The sequence below is a fragment of the Tursiops truncatus genome, chromosome 5 (assembly GCF_011762595.2).
Source record: "Tursiops truncatus isolate mTurTru1 chromosome 5, mTurTru1.mat.Y, whole genome shotgun sequence".
Lineage (NCBI taxonomy): Eukaryota > Metazoa > Chordata > Mammalia > Artiodactyla > Delphinidae > Tursiops > Tursiops truncatus.
This window is the reverse complement of record NC_047038.1, coordinates 74,678,224-74,696,901: the sequence shown is the minus strand read 5'-3', so window position 1 is coordinate 74,696,901 and position 18,678 is coordinate 74,678,224. Positions and strand designations below refer to the sequence as shown.

Sequence of the window (18,678 nt, the reverse complement as noted above, 5' to 3'; positions counted from 1 at the left end):
TATGAGTCAAAATTTGTATGCTACAACTAAAACAGTAGCTAGAAAGAAATTTTAACTTCATATATATTTATCAGGAAAAAAGAAAATTTAAAAACAAATATGCGTAGCATTCAACTGAAAAATGTGGGAGAGAAGAACATCAGAGAAAATTCAAAGAAACAGGAATGAAGTAAATAATAAAAATACGGGCAGAAATAAATATTAAAAAGAGAGAGGAGAGAAAAACTCCACAATATTAACAAAATCATATGTTTGTTCTTTCAAAATGTTAATAAGCACTGGCAGTACTGATTTAAAAAGGCAGAGGAGAAGATAAAGATAAAAAAAGACATACACTGAAAAAGGGTAGATCACCAAGAAAAAGAGAGATTTAAAAAATGTTTTATACGATATTTGCTTTTCTTCTTCTGACTTCCTTCACTCTGTATGACACTTTATAGGTCCAACCACGTCTCTACAAATGACCCAATTTCATTCCTTTTTATGGCTGAGTAGTATTCCATTGTATACATGTACCACATCTTCTTTATCCGTCCATACCAAGGGGGAAAGTGGTGGTGTGGGAGGAATCGGGAGACTGAGATTGACACATATACATTATTGATACTATGTATAAAATAAACTTCTGATGGGAACATACTGTAATAGCACAGGGAACTCTACCTAATGCACTGTGGTAACCTAAATGGGAGGGAAGTCCAAAAGAGAGGGGATATCTGTATGTGTATGGCTGATTCATTTTGTTGTGCAGTGGAGGCTAACACAAGCAACCATATGGTTTACATACCATATGGTTGTAAAGCAACCATACTCCAATAAAAATTAATAAAAAATAAAAACAAAAAATTTTTTTAATGTTTTAAATAAGTATTATGGACAATTGACTGGCAAAGTTTGCACAACTCAGTAAATAACACTAAAAACTAGTGAATTGTGTCATGTTGGTCTGGAGTCATCATACTGGTCTAGACAAAAGTTATCAACTAAGGGATGGACGGTGGTGGGTCATGACTTGTAATTTAAAAAGTCCGTGGCTGCAAAGGCCCTATGGAAAGACCCCTTGTTATTTGTAGCTCTGAACCAGAGAGTTCCTATATTCTGTGGTTCAGTTTGAAGGTCTGTATTCAAAACATGAACTTTAGGTCCAGTAACAAGGACCTAAATAAATGCAACCCAATCAAAATTCCACTTAACTTCTTTCTGGAAAGTTTATAAATTTAACCTAAAATTGATGTGGAAAAATAAAGGTCTACAAATGGCTAAGGGAATTTTAAATATAGAGAGCTAAGAGCCAGAACTTGCCCTACCAGATTTCAAGATATACTAAGAAACTGTACTCATAAAAAAGGTATGGTGAGGGCGTAAGAATAGATGAATGAACCAGTGGAACTGAGACTAGAGCTTGGAGAGTTTAGCAGACACGGTCAGTGCCCTGTCATATCCCTTTGTCATTCACCATTCTAGCACACTCCAAACTTACTGTTTCTAATTGCGAGAACCTGTGACTCTGCCTGTTTGACCTATGCTCAGGACAGACCAGAAGTGCCTGGGACCAAATGCCCCCACCACAGGAATAGCCATCAGTTGGTGACCCAAGAGAGTTGGTGGATGAATACCTTAGCTGCCTCTCCCCTCAGGTGGGATAACTCTGAGATGTATTCTGCATTGTGTTTCAGAGTACCCCAGGCAGATTGATCCCAGTTACAATGGTGGTAACCTGCTTGATAACATACCCTTGATTGGATTCCTTCCCTTCCCTGTTTTACTTCTCCACTCTTCTACCAGTGCTTTTTGGGTTATCTTCCAAATGATCTACTCATATCCACATCCTTATCTCAAGGTCTGTTTCTGGGGGAACCCAACCTAAGACAACCTGAGACAAATGCATGTGCACATAAACTTAACTTATAGTAAAAGTAACACTAAAATTCAGAGGCAAAAGGACAGATTGTTCGGCAAATGAGGGTTGAGAAACTGGCTCACTGTATAGAGAAACATAAAATTAACACCCCATACAAAGGTGAGCTCCAGGTGGATTAAAGGTCTAAACATACAGGGTAAAATTATAGAGTTAATAGGAAATATCTTTTCTATTAGAAAAACATCTTTGTGAGCTAGGAACAGGGAAAGGCTTCTTTCCACAAATTTTAATAAGTTTTTCCATAAAAAATTTCCGTAAGTTTTTCCATAAAAAACTTCCACCATAAATTATAAGGCCCAAAACTTCATGACTTGAATTACATTAAAAGTAAAGATTTCTGGGCTTCCCTGCTGGCACAGTGGTTGAGAGTCCGCCTGCCGATGCAGGGGACGCGGGTTCGTGCCCCGGTCTGGGAGGATCCCACATGCTGCGGAGCTACTGGGCCCGTGGGCCATGGCCGCTGGGCCTGTGCATCCGGAGCCTGTGCTCCGCAACGGGAGAGGCCGCAGCGGTGAGAGGCCCGTGTACAGCAAAAAAAAAAAAAAAAAAAAAAGTAAAGATTTCTTTCAACAAAGGACTCCATTGAAAAAATGTAGGAGCCTTTGAAAGAAGATATTGACAGAGCCTAAAACTGATAAGGAATTAGTTTCTAGAATATCTAAGAAATTCTAGCTAATTGGATAAAGACAGGAATCCAAAGTAAAAATAGTCAAATTATAGAACAATTTACAAAGAGGAAACCTAAAGACCAACAAGCATCTAAAGAGATGCTCAAATCCATTAGTAACAATGACATGAAAATTAAGACAAAAATATTGTCACTTTCTATCCGTTAGACTGGCAAAAAATTGAAATCTAGAGAATGGCAAACGTTAGCAAGGATGTAGGGTGTAGGAATCCCCATGCATTTCTGATGAGAGTGTCAACTGGTGTAGCCATCTGGAAAGCCGCCTAGATATCCCCATGGTCTAGCATGCCCTCTCCTGAGTATGTAGCCCAAACATATTCTCCTACAGAACCATATGCGGAGGACAGATACAAGGAGGTAATGGGAGGAGTGGAGGGAACCGGCCTCGCATCACTGGGGAGTAGGTAGGCAACATGTAGTGCGTGCACATTATAAATATTCTATGGCAGTTAGGAGTAACACACTAGAGGTATCCAGGAGCAGGGAGAGGTCTTAAAGTATAGTGTTAAGTTAAGAAAAGTAAGGGCTTCCCTGGTGGCGCAGTGGTTGAGAGTCTGCCTGCTGATGCAGGGGACACGGGTTCGTGCCCAGGTCCGGGAAGATCCCACATGCCACGGAGCGGCTGGGCCCGTGAGCCATGGCCGCTGAGCCAGCGCGTCCGGAGCCTGTGCTCCGCAACAGGAGAGGCCACAACAGTGAGAGGCCCGCGTACCGCAAAAAAAGAAAAAAAGTAAGAAAATACCATATGTGCACAGCAAACAGCAGTACAGATTTTATAAGAACATAAACAGAGGATACACATCAAATACATTAGAAGAGCTGCTTATGGGAGGATGGTATAGGAGTATGAAATGGAAATATAAAAGGATAAAGAAAGTGAGTCCAGTGATGATAGAAAGCTATGAACTGAGGAGAATACCCTTTATACCTAAGCCATCCCCTAACAAAATACATAAGGGCAAAGATAAGACAGATGATAAGGGCCAAGTACTAAAGAGTCTTAAATAGCACAGAAATTTGTAAGACTATTTTAAGGGCCTCTGCCTTGGTATATCATAATACATGCTAGAAAAATATAAGCAAGATGAAGAATAATTTAAAAACAGATATTAATGTAGAGTACAGAAACATTTAGTTTGGCTTGAAATTATATTTCTGAGGAAAATCTTTGAAAAAAACTTTTAGATGATAATGCTGGGGGAAACACTCAAATGGAGCTGTAAAAGCACTGTACGCTCTTTTATAGAAAAAGATACTTAAAGAAGATGCTAAGAACATATAGTTAAGCTTTCTGCTGGAGGTTTTAAATATTACATGGCTATTCAGATGCTAGAAACACATACTTTTCAAACCGTATACAGAGACCTAACCATTTTCAAATGGGTTCGTCGATGGACTCCACAGAGTTCTCAAAAGCATTAGTGGCACTTAAAACCATTAGGGCCATAAGCTGAGTGAAGTGAACAAATGCTTACCCAAAGGGAGAGTGGGTGGGCAGTGCAGCCATGCCTTTTAAAGAAAGGAGAACAAAGACTGAAAAGCTTTGCAGTTATCTCCTAATTTGATTAATTGGTGTTTTTTCTTATTCTGATGTTTTTATCCAAGCCATATTGATGCACTGATTAGTGAGCCCTGAAGTTCAAGGGTCCGCTGTCCTTGGACACGGCCACCTCATACAAATGAGCAGCCTGGGCTGGGGGTGGACAGCTTTCCCCTTGAGCATGTAAAGTCTTCAGATACCTAAACATCACCACAATTTCGAGAGGGACCACTTCCTCCTACCCTACTAGAGCAAATTAAATCGCATTTGGGGGTGATACATAAAGCATTAGTCACAATTTGAAGCTTAAAAGGGTATCTTTTTCGCTTTCCCTTCTCAATTGACTTCTCTTTTTATTTTTTTCCCCACAAACTCAATGCAATTTAATTAAAGAATATTTATTGAACACTTATTTGGGCACATTAGGTAGCCCCTGCCCTCAAGAAGTTTACCACTGTCTGTGTGTGTTTGTATCCATGATTCTGGGTTTATATGGCATGGAAGAGGGAGCAGGTGGATGGACACAAGGGACAAATAGAATAAAACAATTCTCCCAGTATTTGTGATATATAGAGAGGATAAGTTCTGTGAACATAAAAAGGAGACATAAACGTATGCTTTTCTATCATACCGTATACCTTTGTTATTCTCTAAATTACAGAATTATATATATTAGTTCATGTTCAACTTGGAAACCAGAGGAGCTTGAGAAATTACGACTAAAGGGTATGATTATCCCCCTTCAGTTTAGTGTGAGAATGGCAATTAAATTAAATTCAACAAACAATTCTGAAACTAGAAGGGGGCCCCTGAGTTGTCATGCCATAAATAGGACTCAACCTAAATCATCCCAGACAGACAAGAATCAGTACCATTTTTTCCAGTCCCCTTTTAAAAGGCCGCCAAAGAAATAAATGCCATAGATAACTCTAGACACCTAGCTTAGTGCTTAACTTCTCAGCACAGTTTTTTAATGATTAGTATAAATCTCATACTACAGTTTAAGATCTTTCAAGGTTTCTTTTAAGGATAAAAGCTGAGGACAGAGCACGGGAGCCTACCTGGCTCTTTGGTGGGGCTCATTGTGGACTCTGGGAAGGCTCACGCCAAGGAGTACTTCCCAAAACTTCTGCTGCCAGTGTCCTTGTCCCCACGGTGAGCCACAGCCGCCCCCCAGCCTCTGCAGGAGACCCTCCGACACTAGCAGATGGAAGCTTTAGACAAAACCGATCAAACCTCACCTCTCTACTAGTGCACCCCATCTCAGCATCTCTCGTTGCAAAACTCATCTCTTCGCTGAAAGATAGAATCACACACAGTGCCTGTAGCCCTCTAGAACTTCCAAATAATGAGGAAAGAATTGTCAGCATGCAGATTTAGACAGTCACAAAATTTGAAACAGTTACTAATGTTGTTGGATATTTAAAAGGCTCGGGGCTTCCCTGGTGGCGCAGTGGTTGAGAGTCCGCCTGCTGAGGCAGGGGACGCGGGTTCGTGCCCCAGTCCGGGAAGATCCCACGTGCCGCGGAGCGGCTGGGCCCGTGAGCCATGGCCGCTGAGCCTGCGCATCTGGAGGCCTGTGCTCCGCAACGGGAGAGGCCACAACAGTGAGAGGGCCGCGTACCGCAAAAACAAAAACAAACAAACAAAAAAAGGCTCGACATCTCCAGACCGTTATATCATAGTTGGCAGCCATCATCATACCGCATACAGTTATAATGGACAAGAATGGGCCAGCAGCACTGCCATCATCACAGCTTTTATTCGGGCCGTGATGTTAAGAGTCAAGAAAGGGTGGAGACCAGACCGCACTATTGTTTTCTGTTCATGGGGTGGAACAGCTTTTGGAAATATTGGCTCATATGAATGGGGAGAGGATTTCAAGAAGGTTCTGCAGAAAAATGTTGTGGCTTATGTTAGTCTCCACAGTCCTGTGAGCAGTAACTCAAGTCTCTACCCTGTAGCTTCACCATCTCTTCAGCAACTGGTAGCTGAGAAAAATAATTTCAACTGTTCCAGAAGAGATGAGTGCCCAGAAACAAATATCAGTTCTGTACAGATGCAAGATGAGGCCGATTACTTCATCAACCATCTTGGAGTTCCCACCATGAGGTTTACTTATGAGGACATCAAAGCATTAGAGGGTCCAAGTTTTCTCTCTGAAGGCTTTTTCCCTAAATGTGCAACAAAAATTGAAGAAATGGATCCTTTTTTCAACCTTCACGAGACCATTACCAAGATCTGGTGTACCCCCAGCAGAGCTTTGTAATAACATTCAGCAGAAAGTGCTTCACAAATGTGTGTGCAGAACAGTGGAAACAAGGTCTTTGGCAAGGCCTCCTAAACATCTCATCAAAACTCCACAGAGGGACTTCCCTGGTGGCTCAGTGGTTAAGAATCCACCTGCCGATATAGGGGCCACGGGTTCAATCCCTGGTCCGGAAAGATCCCACATGCCGCGGAACAACTAAGCCCGTGCGCCGTAACTATGGAGCCTGCGTTCTAGAGCCCACAAGCCACAACTACCCATATGCATAGAGCCCATGCTCCACAAGAGAAGCCACCGCAATGAGAAGCCCACACACCGCAAGGAAGAGTAGACCCCATTCGCCGCAACTAGAGAAAGCCAGCACACAGCAACAAAGACCCAACACAGCCAAAAATAAATAAATAAAATTAATTTAAAAAAATAACTCCACAGAAAGAAGCCCTCAAGATAAATTAGGAGTTTGGGATTAACATATACACACTTCTGTATATAAAATAGATAATCAACAAGAACCTATTATACAGCACAGGGAACTCTACTCAGTCTTCTGTAATCACCTATATGGTAAAAGAACCTGAAAAAGAATGGATATATGTATATATATAACTGAACCACTTTGCTGTACACCTGAAACTAACATAATGTTGTAAATCCACTATATCCCAATATAAAATAAAAATTAAATGAGTTGGCCAAAAAAAAACCCAAAAAGCCAAGGACAGCTAGTTGGCAAGCATAGTTCAGTAAACCTTCACTGTAAAATAGAACTATTTTCTCATGCTGGCTTCTTGGTAGAGAACGGGAAGATGGCCCATGTTGTGTAAGACTTTTTACTTACACTCTTTGTCATTTAGCACACATGCTATTATCATGTTAATTTAGATGATGTGATTAGATTTATATGTAGATATGATTGGATTTAAAGAACCACATAGCAGGGTGCTCCTTAATTTTGAGGCCATTCTTTAGTCACTACTCAGGTTTCTCAGGCTGAATAATACCATAAGTTTTTCCCTTCAATGTTTGAAGCATCTTTATGCTCTGATGATCCCTACTGACTGTTAATGAGGATGTATATCCCTGTGCCTGGGGGTGAATCTTGGGGAAATCCCAACTCCAGGACTTCCTTAGATAGTGTAAAAGGCTCCTGCCTCCCAAATCCAGAGTCCTGAACAGTCGTGGAACTTTAATTAATGTTGCATAGGTAACTTGACTTCGTAAAAGCTGCTTTCCATTTTTCGCTGTCTTCTCTCTGTTTCCAAGATGTAACTGGCATTTTTGTTTTCTACAGATAGATGATGCTTGTTCGTCTTTCCTGTCCATGGATCCTCTGCCTCAGGTAATTCCAAATGGAGGTGTTTCACAGTGATGTAAGCATTTGTGTCATGCTGAAATACTCCATCTCTCCCTTTGGACCCATCATTACTTTATGGACTTACTAAAGTGTCAACGTATTAGAAATTATTACAGCATCTGCAGGTAATAATGAGTGCTCTGAGTTTATGGTGTAAAGTGCTAGGGCTTTTATCTCTAAAAAAAATAGATTTGCAGATAATATACCCATATTTTTGAAATTAAAATGCTAATTTCAAAATCAAATTCTGTGTTAGATTAAAAATAATGAATCCATTGCTCTCTTGGGGGACTAATATCCTGGCCCTCAATAGAGTTTGCAACCCATGGAGAGATGAACTTACAGAGTCAGACTTAGGAGATCAAAATGTCATTGTAACTGAAAAGTCAACTTGTGAATGTGGCCTTAGATCTGCTGCTAAGTGTGTCTGCCAAAACCACCCCCAGAATTAAACTGAGGTTAGACTGTGACTCAAGCCTCCTGCCAGAATCAGGTTTTCTGCCACGGGGCAGCAGTCAGGCAAGAACAACTGGCCAGGGAGCTGGCTCTCTAAGAGGAAAGAGCTCAACAGAGCGTGCCCGATTTCCTCCTCTGAATCATCTGTCAGGTAACTCACTCCTTTTCCCACGGGAAAGAGTTAAGAGGACTGGGGAGAGAGGAGTGGTGGTCTAGCTTCTGTACCTGGAAATGATACAGACCAGTGTGCTTGGCCTTCCCTAATCAATAGAAATTGACTAGAGGCCAGACAAGAAATTCAGGCAAAGCTTTACTGGGGCCCCTGCTGCAGCAGGGGGAGCTAGAATGAGTAACAGGTGCCCTTGCTCACTCTCCGAGGGGGGCGAGCTAGGTCCTTATATGAGGTGAGGGTAGGGGTGTGTCCAGCGGTCAGGCTGGAGGACTGGCGTAAGTGTTTGGCCCACTCCTCTGGTGGTGTTGAGTGCAGGGGGCACGCTCTGTACCCTGCTTTTGCTCCCCACACCCTGTTTTTGGCCCCCAGCTCTTCAGAAGTGGCAGTAAGGTTTTTTGGTCTGTTTGTATCTTTTTGTTCATAATTTGCCCCAACTGTGCATACACTCAGTTATTTTTAGTCCCACATGGTTTCTTTCTATTTTGTTGGTCAAGGAGAGGTCTGTCCAGGTTCCCGCCTTGCAGCACTGCAGCAAAGGGTCCCAGGTCCCAGCAGTCTCAGAAACACGAGCAGTGGGAAACAAGTGTGTCCTTCTTACACGTCTCTACTGGACACTGCTCCCTCTGTCTGCAGCTCTGTCTCTGAGTGCAGGTGTAGCAGTGTTAGGCTTGGTGTCTTAACTTTCTTAATCAGCATCACTAAGCCTCCTGAACAGAGGAGAGGGCTCAGCAGAGGCTCTTGGCTCAACCCTCTCAACACAGTCAGCTGTGTGGCTGGGGCGAACCCCTACATGGTCTGGCCAGGGCGCGATGCCTGTCCTTCACGTAGTCCTTCCAGAATGTCATCCTGGCCAGTGTGGAGAAGCAGCCCTTCTCCTGCCTCGACCGGTTCCTCAGCCTGCAGAGGATCACTTGCAGCAAGTTAGAGGCATTAAGTGATAAAGCAAGACCAGAATCATAATAGACAACATTTATGAATGATATTTCAAATTGCTTGAGGAGCATTGACGGATATATAACATGTGGTGGATATTAATCAGCACACAAGCTTTTGCATTACATTGGAAATTCAGGAACACCCTCAGAATCACTTTTATGTCTTCAAAATTAAAAGGATGAATTTTAAAGCACTCATCTAAACACCATCAAGGTAAACTAAGCTTTTATTGGATTTGGAGGCTGTACCTTTTGAGGAGAGCTTTGTAAATTTACTATGAAACCTTTTACACTAACTGATACCATTTTTTAAAAATCGTTAATTTCCTGTTAACTATTATTATATTATGTATGTGATTATCTGAATATTTCTTCAAAACATTTTTACCAAATAGAAAATAAAGGCTCTTTAAAAGTTCCACAAATAAAAAATAAAATATTAAAAATCTCATATGAGAAAAATCCTTAAAGAATAGTTGTAGCTCAGTGAATAATGGCTTCATGTAAAAAGCTGCTGGAGAAAATGCAATTTGTTTTGAAACTTTTTCTGTCAAACTTCAGTCTTGTTGCCAAGCCTCAGCTGGCTTAGAAGCTGTTTTCTAAGGAGACACTCATATCACTAAATTTATTCTTAAGTTAAGAGACACGTGGTATCACTAGATTTTTAAAAAAAATTATTTTGTATTTTTTCAGCATTTCTAGATGGGCCATAAGAGGAAGTTTCAGGGATTTATTTCTAGATTTTTCTGGGGGTGAGCTGCATACCCAGTCCTGAAGGGAAAAAGTGAGAAAAGATGTATCAGTGTTCACGCTCTACTTTTTCTCTCATCCAACTCCCAACCGTAGGCTTAACAGTCAATACCAGTGCAACACAGGGATACCTGTAGATCAGACGACCTAGCCGTGTGTAGTATTGGGCAAGTGACAGTCTCTTAGAATCTCACTTGCTTTATATGTGAGAATAACAGTTCCCATCCTGTATATGTCAAGCTGTGTTTTAAAGACAAAGTGTGGATTATGTATATGAAAATGTTTGATAATTTATTGAAATACTACTTAAATATGAGCCATTTAATACTATTAATAAATATCCCAACAATTTGCATTGGGCAGGCAAACAAATAGAAGAGAACAAAGCAGGCCTTTGACATGCTAGGTGGGATGCTCAGAGACGCTGTTTCATGACTCCAACTGTATCCCTAAACTATAGCCAATCCTGTTAAACATGTGCTGTTGTTCAAAGGGTGAGGATCTTGCTGGCCCTGAGCAATCCTTTATGACACGTCTTCTGAATTAGCAGTAACTGCAGTTGTTAAATCAAGCTTTACAGGTCACACATTTTTCAGCGCTACTATTGTTAACTAATTGCTCTGTATGTGGCACTGTGCTAAGAGCTTTACCTACGCGTAATCCTTCCAAGAATTCTGCGTTGATGTTGTCACCCCCGATTTACGGCTGCAGGAACTGAAGTTTAGAGAGGTTAGGTAACCCGCCCAAGGTCACACAGCTAATAAAGAGGAGAAATGGAATTTGCACTGCTCTGGAGTTGCAGGCCGCTCAACTCCACAGCCCTACCCCACTCCTACACGGTTTCAGCTCCTCATTATTTCCCATATGTATTTATTAAGTAATCAATTACTCCTGGTGTGACCATGCTGAATTCTGTGCAAGGTGGGTTTCGCCCCTGCTTGTCCAGTTGGGCTCCACCTCACCACACCCAGCTGGCTGCAAACCACAAGAGCCCTGCCCTGCTTCTGTGCTCAGGTGCTTTGAAAAACCTGACCCTGGGGTATGCAGTCAGCAGCCTGGAAGGGTGGGAACTCAGGTGCACCATACACGGCTTCTTCTCCTCCAAACTCCCATTGTTTGCGAGCAATTGAAGGATTTTCAAATTAGCCAGTAATGAGTACTATTCAGCAAGGCTCACCACTTTGGCATGTAGATTCAGACTTTGCTGCAAGGTGGGAAGAATAATCCTTTTTTTGGCACTGCCTTAGTTACTCTAAGTCACAGAATTTCATAGAATTTTAGCAAATACTGAGAATTTTTTTTTTTTTTTGAGGGGGGGCGTGTGTGGGCCTCTCACTGTTGTGGCCTCTCCCGTTGCGGAGCACAGGCTCCGGACGCGCAGGCTCAGCGGCCATGGCTCACGGGCCCAGCCGCTCCGCGGCATGTGGGATCTTCCCAGACCAGGGCACGAACCCGTGTCCCCTGCATCGGCAGGCGGACTCTCAACCACTGCGCCACCAAGGAAGCCCCCAATACTGAGAATTTTGTATCTGGACCCACAGTGGAAGCCTTAATCAGTGCATATAGACAATATGTAACTTTTTTTTTTTCCTCTTTGGAAGGAAGGTTTTACTTTTAGGAGCCAAGTTTTTGTCATGAGAGAAATCGAGGGATTCCAACAGAGTGTCAGTGGGCCACAAGGATTCTATTTGGTGTAGTTGTGTTTCAGGAAGGGGGACCCCTTCCAGGGCCCGAGAGTGGGCTCTTGTCTAACACTCGTAAATGAATTGTCCGAGGAAACACATGTGCTGACAAAGCAAGAGACTTTATTGGGAAGGGGAGCCCGGGCGGAGAGCAGCTGGGTAAAGGAACCAGGAGAACTGTTCTGCCACATGGCTTGCAGTCTCGGGTTTTATGGTAATGGGGCTAGTTTCCGGGTTATCTCTGGCCAATCACTCCGACTCAGGGTCCTTCCTGGTGGCGCGCGCATCACTCAGCCGAGATGGATTCCAGCGAGAAGGATACTGGGAGGTTGGTAGGACATATGTGTAACAGGGAAAAGCCAAATCTGACTACATGTTGGATCTGTTTGTTTTACTTTAACCTTTGCTTCCCATTGCTTTTGTTCAATAAAAGGATGTTGTCTCTACATAATGGCCTGCCTCGGGGAACCCTGCCCCTCTGCCTGAATGTTAAACCAAAGTGCCTTTGTTCAGGGAAACATCCAGACCCTGTCCACCTGTGGATGGCTGCAAGAAAGAAGAAATTAACACATCCCCTCCGTCAGGCTGGCCATTCCAGGGGTTATTGCAAAACGTATGGCCTTTTTACTTCCTAATCTCCTCCCCTGTGCTATAAAAGAAACTGGCATCCAAACCACGATAAGATGCTTATTTTGAGACATTAGTCTGCCAGCTTTCCAAATAAAGTCGTATTCCTTGCCTCAACACCTCGTCTCCGATTTATTGGCCTGTTGTGCGGCAAGCGGAGCGAGCTTGGACTCAGTAACATATGGACTGGAGTCTCTTCTCTCCTTTTGACCTTTCCTGAATTCTTCCGGTTTGTACTAGCTTGTTAGTTCCACATTCTTACCAGGACCTCCTGTTGTAAGATAACTCATGCAAGTGGTTACTGTGGTGCCTGGCCAGGGCGGGCAGTTTCGGTCAGTGGTTCTCCTAACGGTTGGAATGTCCTTGTGATCCTAACATTTTATGGTTATCTCTTCTATGCAAATGATGATAACGCAGAAGCATGGCCTATATATCTTCCCATTTCCATTAGGCATCCAATGCATTGGAGGAGCTTTGCTTCATAATTATGGGGACTCTACCAAAGCCCCAGGTAAGGTTCAAATAGTGTTTAATTTGTAGGCAAAAAAAATTGCTCAGTGGTATCTTGGATTTCCTCCTGGAAGAAAATATACCCAATTTAGGAAGCATGCCAAGAGGAACTAGAAGAGCATAAATTGACTTTGGATAAGAAGCAAATACTTCAGTTTCTTTGATGCCTGAGAATTTAGGGTTATATTAATGGAGTTTGCAGTCATCTAATTGGAAAATGGTATGTCCCCTTCAAGTATAAGATGTGTTCTAGTTCTGATGAGGGAAATTTGAGGTCATTTTGGCTCTTTCTCTCTTCTTGAATCATACTACAATTGGAGAACAGATGCATTTTTCTAAGCCCAGAGGTTAGGACAGTGTACTTTGTCAGAGAGGACATTAAGAATGCAAAAAAAGCAAACTATATTGTCAATGTCGGTTTGAAAATTATATTCTTACTGTGATGTCTCGGTTTTTATTAAAATTATTATTTGATTCTTGTGTGAGAACTTTTTGTCCCAAAGTGAGGCAATGGGAACTTGAAAAGTGGCATGAGGTACCATACCTCAGTTATGTTCTGTATCTTATAGGTAAAGTAATTTTAAAATTACCTTATTAAGGATAAGAGCCTTAGATTTAGAATGTATTTTTCATTAGCAGTTTAACCTATGATCACAGGTTTGGTCTGACTTCCATGACTTTCACATACGGTAATTCAAAGAAAACTTGATATTTTTAAAGCATAAATGTTTTCTTAAACTAAATAAGTGTTTACAACTGTATTTTTCCCAATGTTTTTAATAGTGACATTTTCCAAAACACTTAATTGAGTTTTTTCCTAATTAAGAGAAAATAAATGGCAATGGTGTTTATCCATGAGTTTCTATTTATTTTAAAAGCAAATGAGAAAAAAAAGAACAACAAAAAAGGAATGATATGTCTTGTCCTTAAAGACAGATTTTTGTAGGGAGAGAGGACTATAAAAAAGTTTATGGAAGAAAGCAAAAATAACTGATAATCTTGTTCTTTCATGATAACAACTACAAATATTTTGATGTGATTCCTTCTAGTCTTTTTCCCTGAATTTTCTATCATGTGATCATATCACTATTTCCTATTCCACCACTACTGAACATTTAGGATGTTTCTAGTTATTCACTCTTATGAATAATGCTGTAGTGAAGATCTTTGTTCATACTTTTATTTATAAACATACTTTTATTTATAAAGCTTTGGATTAATTGCCCATTTATTTTTAGGGTAATATATGCTTAACCAATTGCAGTCTTATGTTTTATGTATAACATATGTGTCATATATTTTAAAAATTATATAATATAATCTTATAATAAATTATAAATTTTAAGCTATACATTTATATTATACATATTACGATTTTCTAATATAATATAATGACATTTCTATATCTCTCTTTTCAATAGGAAACAGATGAAAAAGATAATACCAAAAGGGTAAGGTTATTTCCATAAATATATACATTAGAAAATAATCAAGGAAACCACTAATTATCTATAGTAAAGCTCACTATTTTTTTAACAGTTCTTATTTCATTATTCGAAGACACAAAAGTTGGCCAATTCAAATGCTGTGGTAAGTTGTAGAATTACTTCTTATTAGTAATCACTAGTATTTTTTTAAACCTGTTTTTGCAGTTTATCTTAATAGAGTAGATCAAAATTCATGTTTTTTTCTTTAAAAGTTTACATGTGGGTGAACAAATGGAATTCAATATTTATTATACATTTATTTTATATCTCAATAACTACAAGTATATTAAATTCATTCAATTATTCATTCAACAATTATTTACTGGGTATCTACTATGTGCCAAGCACAAGTCTAGGTACTAGAAATATAGCAGTAAATGTCATGCAACTTACATTTTAGAGGAAAGAAAAGCAAATGATTAAATAAAACATATTGTTTTAGATGGTGATTAGTGCAAGGGAAAAACAGACTTATGCAAAGTCATTTTAAGAATTATTTTAAAAGATGATTGTCAAAAATGTATTTAAATATAACTAGAAATACCACTTGTATTCCTAAGAGCTCCTTATTTGTAACTAGGCACTTAATTTGAGAATTTACTCTCTAAGATTAGCCAGATACCAATAACTTGAATTCATTTTACTTCTAAATTGTGTAGTTTTAGTGGTAGTTTTTCTTTTTGTATGCATGGATTTTTAAAATGCTAACCAATCTACTTTGGTGTTTCAATCTAGAATACTTAATAATTACTTGACTATAATATTCTTTCTAAGCTTGTGACTCACTACCATGGACCAATTTATGAAACGAGGAGCATAGTATATTTTAAACATGTGTTTACCTGTGGGAAAGTAACTGTAACCATAAACTCAGTTTTAAATGTTTATCCTGTTGAATATTCTTACATGTGAGGAGTTGAAAGTTAGGTTATACTGGCTTCAAATGAAATAGGAGTTGAATTGATTAACAAATAACCACTCTATGGGGCTTATAGTAGTCCATTTGATGAATGAATTTAATATTTGTGAGAAGGTTCAATTGAAGTCATGCCTTTCAAATGAAACTGTTATCAGGTAGCCGCATGTCTCAAATGTGCTTTCATTTTCTTCTGCTCGGCATCTTTACATCTTGAGAAAATGCATCTTAGTCACATTTTTCACTAGCAATGACACATTGCCATTTTTTTGTGTCTCCTGTTGTACTGTTCCACATGTTCAATTTAAATGAAATATATATTTTATAAAGAAGGTTACTAGATGTGTGTACAGTATAATCTTCCAGATAAAAATGTTCATGATGGAAAACTGATTCTCACAGAGTTGGTTTCATGTGTCCCAAATCATTCTGAGTAAGTCTGGAAACAGACAGACAGCTTTTTTGCTTCTCAAAGATGCAGGTGGGTGTTCTTGTTGGCTGCTGCAGATGGCACTCAGGCCCTCAGGAAAGAGCATCGTCAATAGAATGACCAAGGTCCCAGCATAAAACTGGAACTTTTTTTCCATCTCTTGGTTATTCTCCACAGCTCTTTGAAATGCTCACAAAGGACTGTCTTACGTCACATCTTTCTTGTTCTTTTTTGTCTGGAGCAAGGATGGTGGGTAAAAACAAAAACAAATAGGAAGCCGTCTTTATGCCCAATGCTGAGAAACCTCTGTGCTCATCACGTGTGTGTGTTCATGTCTCTCAGTCATCTGTCCTGCATCCGCTGCTGCAGCTCGTTCCACAACTGCATGAGAGAAGAATGAAGAGGTTCAAAGTGGACGTATGTAACAAAAACTGCATGCTTGCTTCGCCACTCTGTGTGTGGCAGCCCTTTCTGTTCATTCTCTGTGGTGGTGGTTTATAAGATCTTCTTCTGGGTAAGCCTCATGTAACACCCAGGTAGCCTACAGAAGAGCATCTGTTCGCAGAAGTGTTTTCACACTCAGGAAGAAGAGAACTGTCCTCCTCCCCATTATATGTCCCTTCTAAGCCAGGTTGTGGGCAGTGAGGAAAACCGGGATTAGACTTCCTTCCAAGGGCCGTGCCCCTCCCAGTGAGGAAACCTATTCATTTTTGGTTTAAGAAAGGACATGGCAGTGTGCCTAGTCATTAGATAGGAATAGGAGAAAAGATCAAGGACCATTTACTGCCCCTCTGTGTACAGGTCGGCAGATGGCTGGAATGACAAGCTTTCTATCCAGGTATTAAAGCATTAACAAGAGTAAGGCTCATGAAGTATTATAAATATATAAGACATTAAACGTAGGTATTTAGTTTTTTCCACAGTTAACAAAAATATGGCCCAAACTCAGTGTCTGTGTTTAAGATGAACATAACTAAGAGGAACATAAATGAGTTAACACATTTTAAACTAGAAACTGTGGCATTTTTATTGTCCTTTGAAAAGAATCCTAACTCTTTCAATGATGAAAGTTTCTAGGCATTATTTTTAAGTAATGCCTTACATTGTTGGAATGCCTTATAATTTTTAGTCTTATAGGATCTCATTTTATTCTTTTGACAACTCTGTTGGCACTTAACAAGTATTGTTATCCCCAGTTTATAAAAAGGAACACAACTCAGAATAGTTAAAGGAGTTTCCCAAGATCATAGTAGTAAGTGGGATTAGAGATTATAACAATCTCTTGACTTCCAGTCTAGGCAAATATTTTTTTTTCACTATGCTGTTTCCTTTGTAGTCTAATCTTGAATATTTCTATTATTTTACTGTTAAACTTTTTCTTAATTTAAATACCATATTAATTTTATTCTACTACCAAAAGTTTGCAAATACTTTTAAAAACACATACAGTTTAGGCAAATAAATTCATCAAAATTTATTTTTATGATCACTATTTCCTCCCTAAATCCTTCACATCGTTGAACTAAGCTTCCATCATGGAAGACAATACTGCTGCCAACGTTAATGAGAAATGTAAGAGGAACTGTAGTAGCCCCTTAAAATTTTAGAATTTCCAATATGAAAAAAATCAAATCAGTTTTCATCAAACTTTCTAGAAGTAATATATGCTTTTTTGAATTAACTTTTACGTTCTGAAGTGTCTTCCCGACTTATGAATAGTGTAAGATTTCAATTTAAAGATCCAGTTTCTTAAAATACACCAGCAAGTTATTAGTTTACTACAACACTTCAGTGTTAGTATTTGCAAAATCAAAGCTACTCAGTATTGTGGGCGGTTTGGTACTTTATCTAAATATTCCACCTTGAGTGAGACTATCTATATTTACAGATAACTATATAGAAGTGTGAACTCTGACTTAGTAGTAATATCTTGTTGGACAAATGATAGCTCTTAAAAGTAATTTGCAGCAAGCCAGGTTTTCTAGGAATCTCTAAGAGAAAAAAATGTAAAACATGAATTTTAGAAAATTACAGTAAAGTATTAATTTTGCTGGGCCTAAGTCACCTAATTTTAAACCATATTTTTGATAGTGAAATATTTTGGGTTCTTAAATAAAATGAGTTTTCAGATTTTAGTGCATTCAAACCCTTTTCTTACATGTTCTTTGCTAGACATCCTCACTTCCATCCCCACATGTTTTTCAGCTCTACCACCCAAATTCTTTTATATACTGTTCTATCTCCAATAAGACTAAAAAGACCTGTATGTTTGAGTTTGAAATTTTTAAATTTGGGCACATTTTAAGTTACATCTGTCCCACTTTTCTTTTTTTCTGTGTAATATAAAAAACACAGCTGTTCTTATATAACCATATAAAGTTCTTATGTGTACATTTTTAAATATTAAAAATTTCAATCTTTAAAGTAATTTGGGGGCATTTAATAATCAGGATGAGAATTAGATATAGAATGTTGAGAATTTAAGATACATTTGTTGTAAAGAAGGGATTTTAGAATTTTAATAGATGTCAGGGCCATTTCTTAGAATCTAAAAATGTGATTGTACTTATATTATGGAATACTTGAAAAAGGTCTTGATGACAAATTTCATATAATTGCTGTCCTGATACTTTTATAACTTGCTATTGAAAATAGGAAGCTATAAGAAACAACTTTATGGAAATCATAAAATGTTAAATATTTTTTTCCATTAACTTTGAAATGAAATATTTTGAGAAAAGAAACACTTCAAAATACATGCATTATGAATAATCAGTTTGTTCCTATTTGGTTTTTTTTTCATTACCATTTCTGTTAATATAATTTTATTGGGAAAAATCTCTTCTGAAGTCTCATTGAATAAATATAGTTTACCAAATTTGTCCCTCAATTTCAATTTAAATTTCTATAGATATATTATGTATTTTAGCTATGACACAAT

At 39.1% G+C, this 18,678-nt stretch overlaps 1 protein-coding gene across 1 annotated transcript in view; it reads left to right on the top strand.

The window, feature by feature from the left end:
* The window catches only part of NMU (neuromedin U), a 239,055-nt gene that overhangs the window by 211,737 nt on the left and 8,640 nt on the right, over window positions 1–18,678 (top strand). The window contains exons 9-13 of the mRNA XM_033857063.2: window positions 7,710–7,757; window positions 12,846–12,905; window positions 14,326–14,355; window positions 14,444–14,494; window positions 16,080–16,154. Coding sequence (XP_033712954.1) covers window positions 7,710–7,757; window positions 12,846–12,905; window positions 14,326–14,355; window positions 14,444–14,494; window positions 16,080–16,154 — 264 coding nt within the window. The remainder of the gene's footprint in view (window positions 1–7,709; window positions 7,758–12,845; window positions 12,906–14,325; window positions 14,356–14,443; window positions 14,495–16,079; window positions 16,155–18,678) is intronic.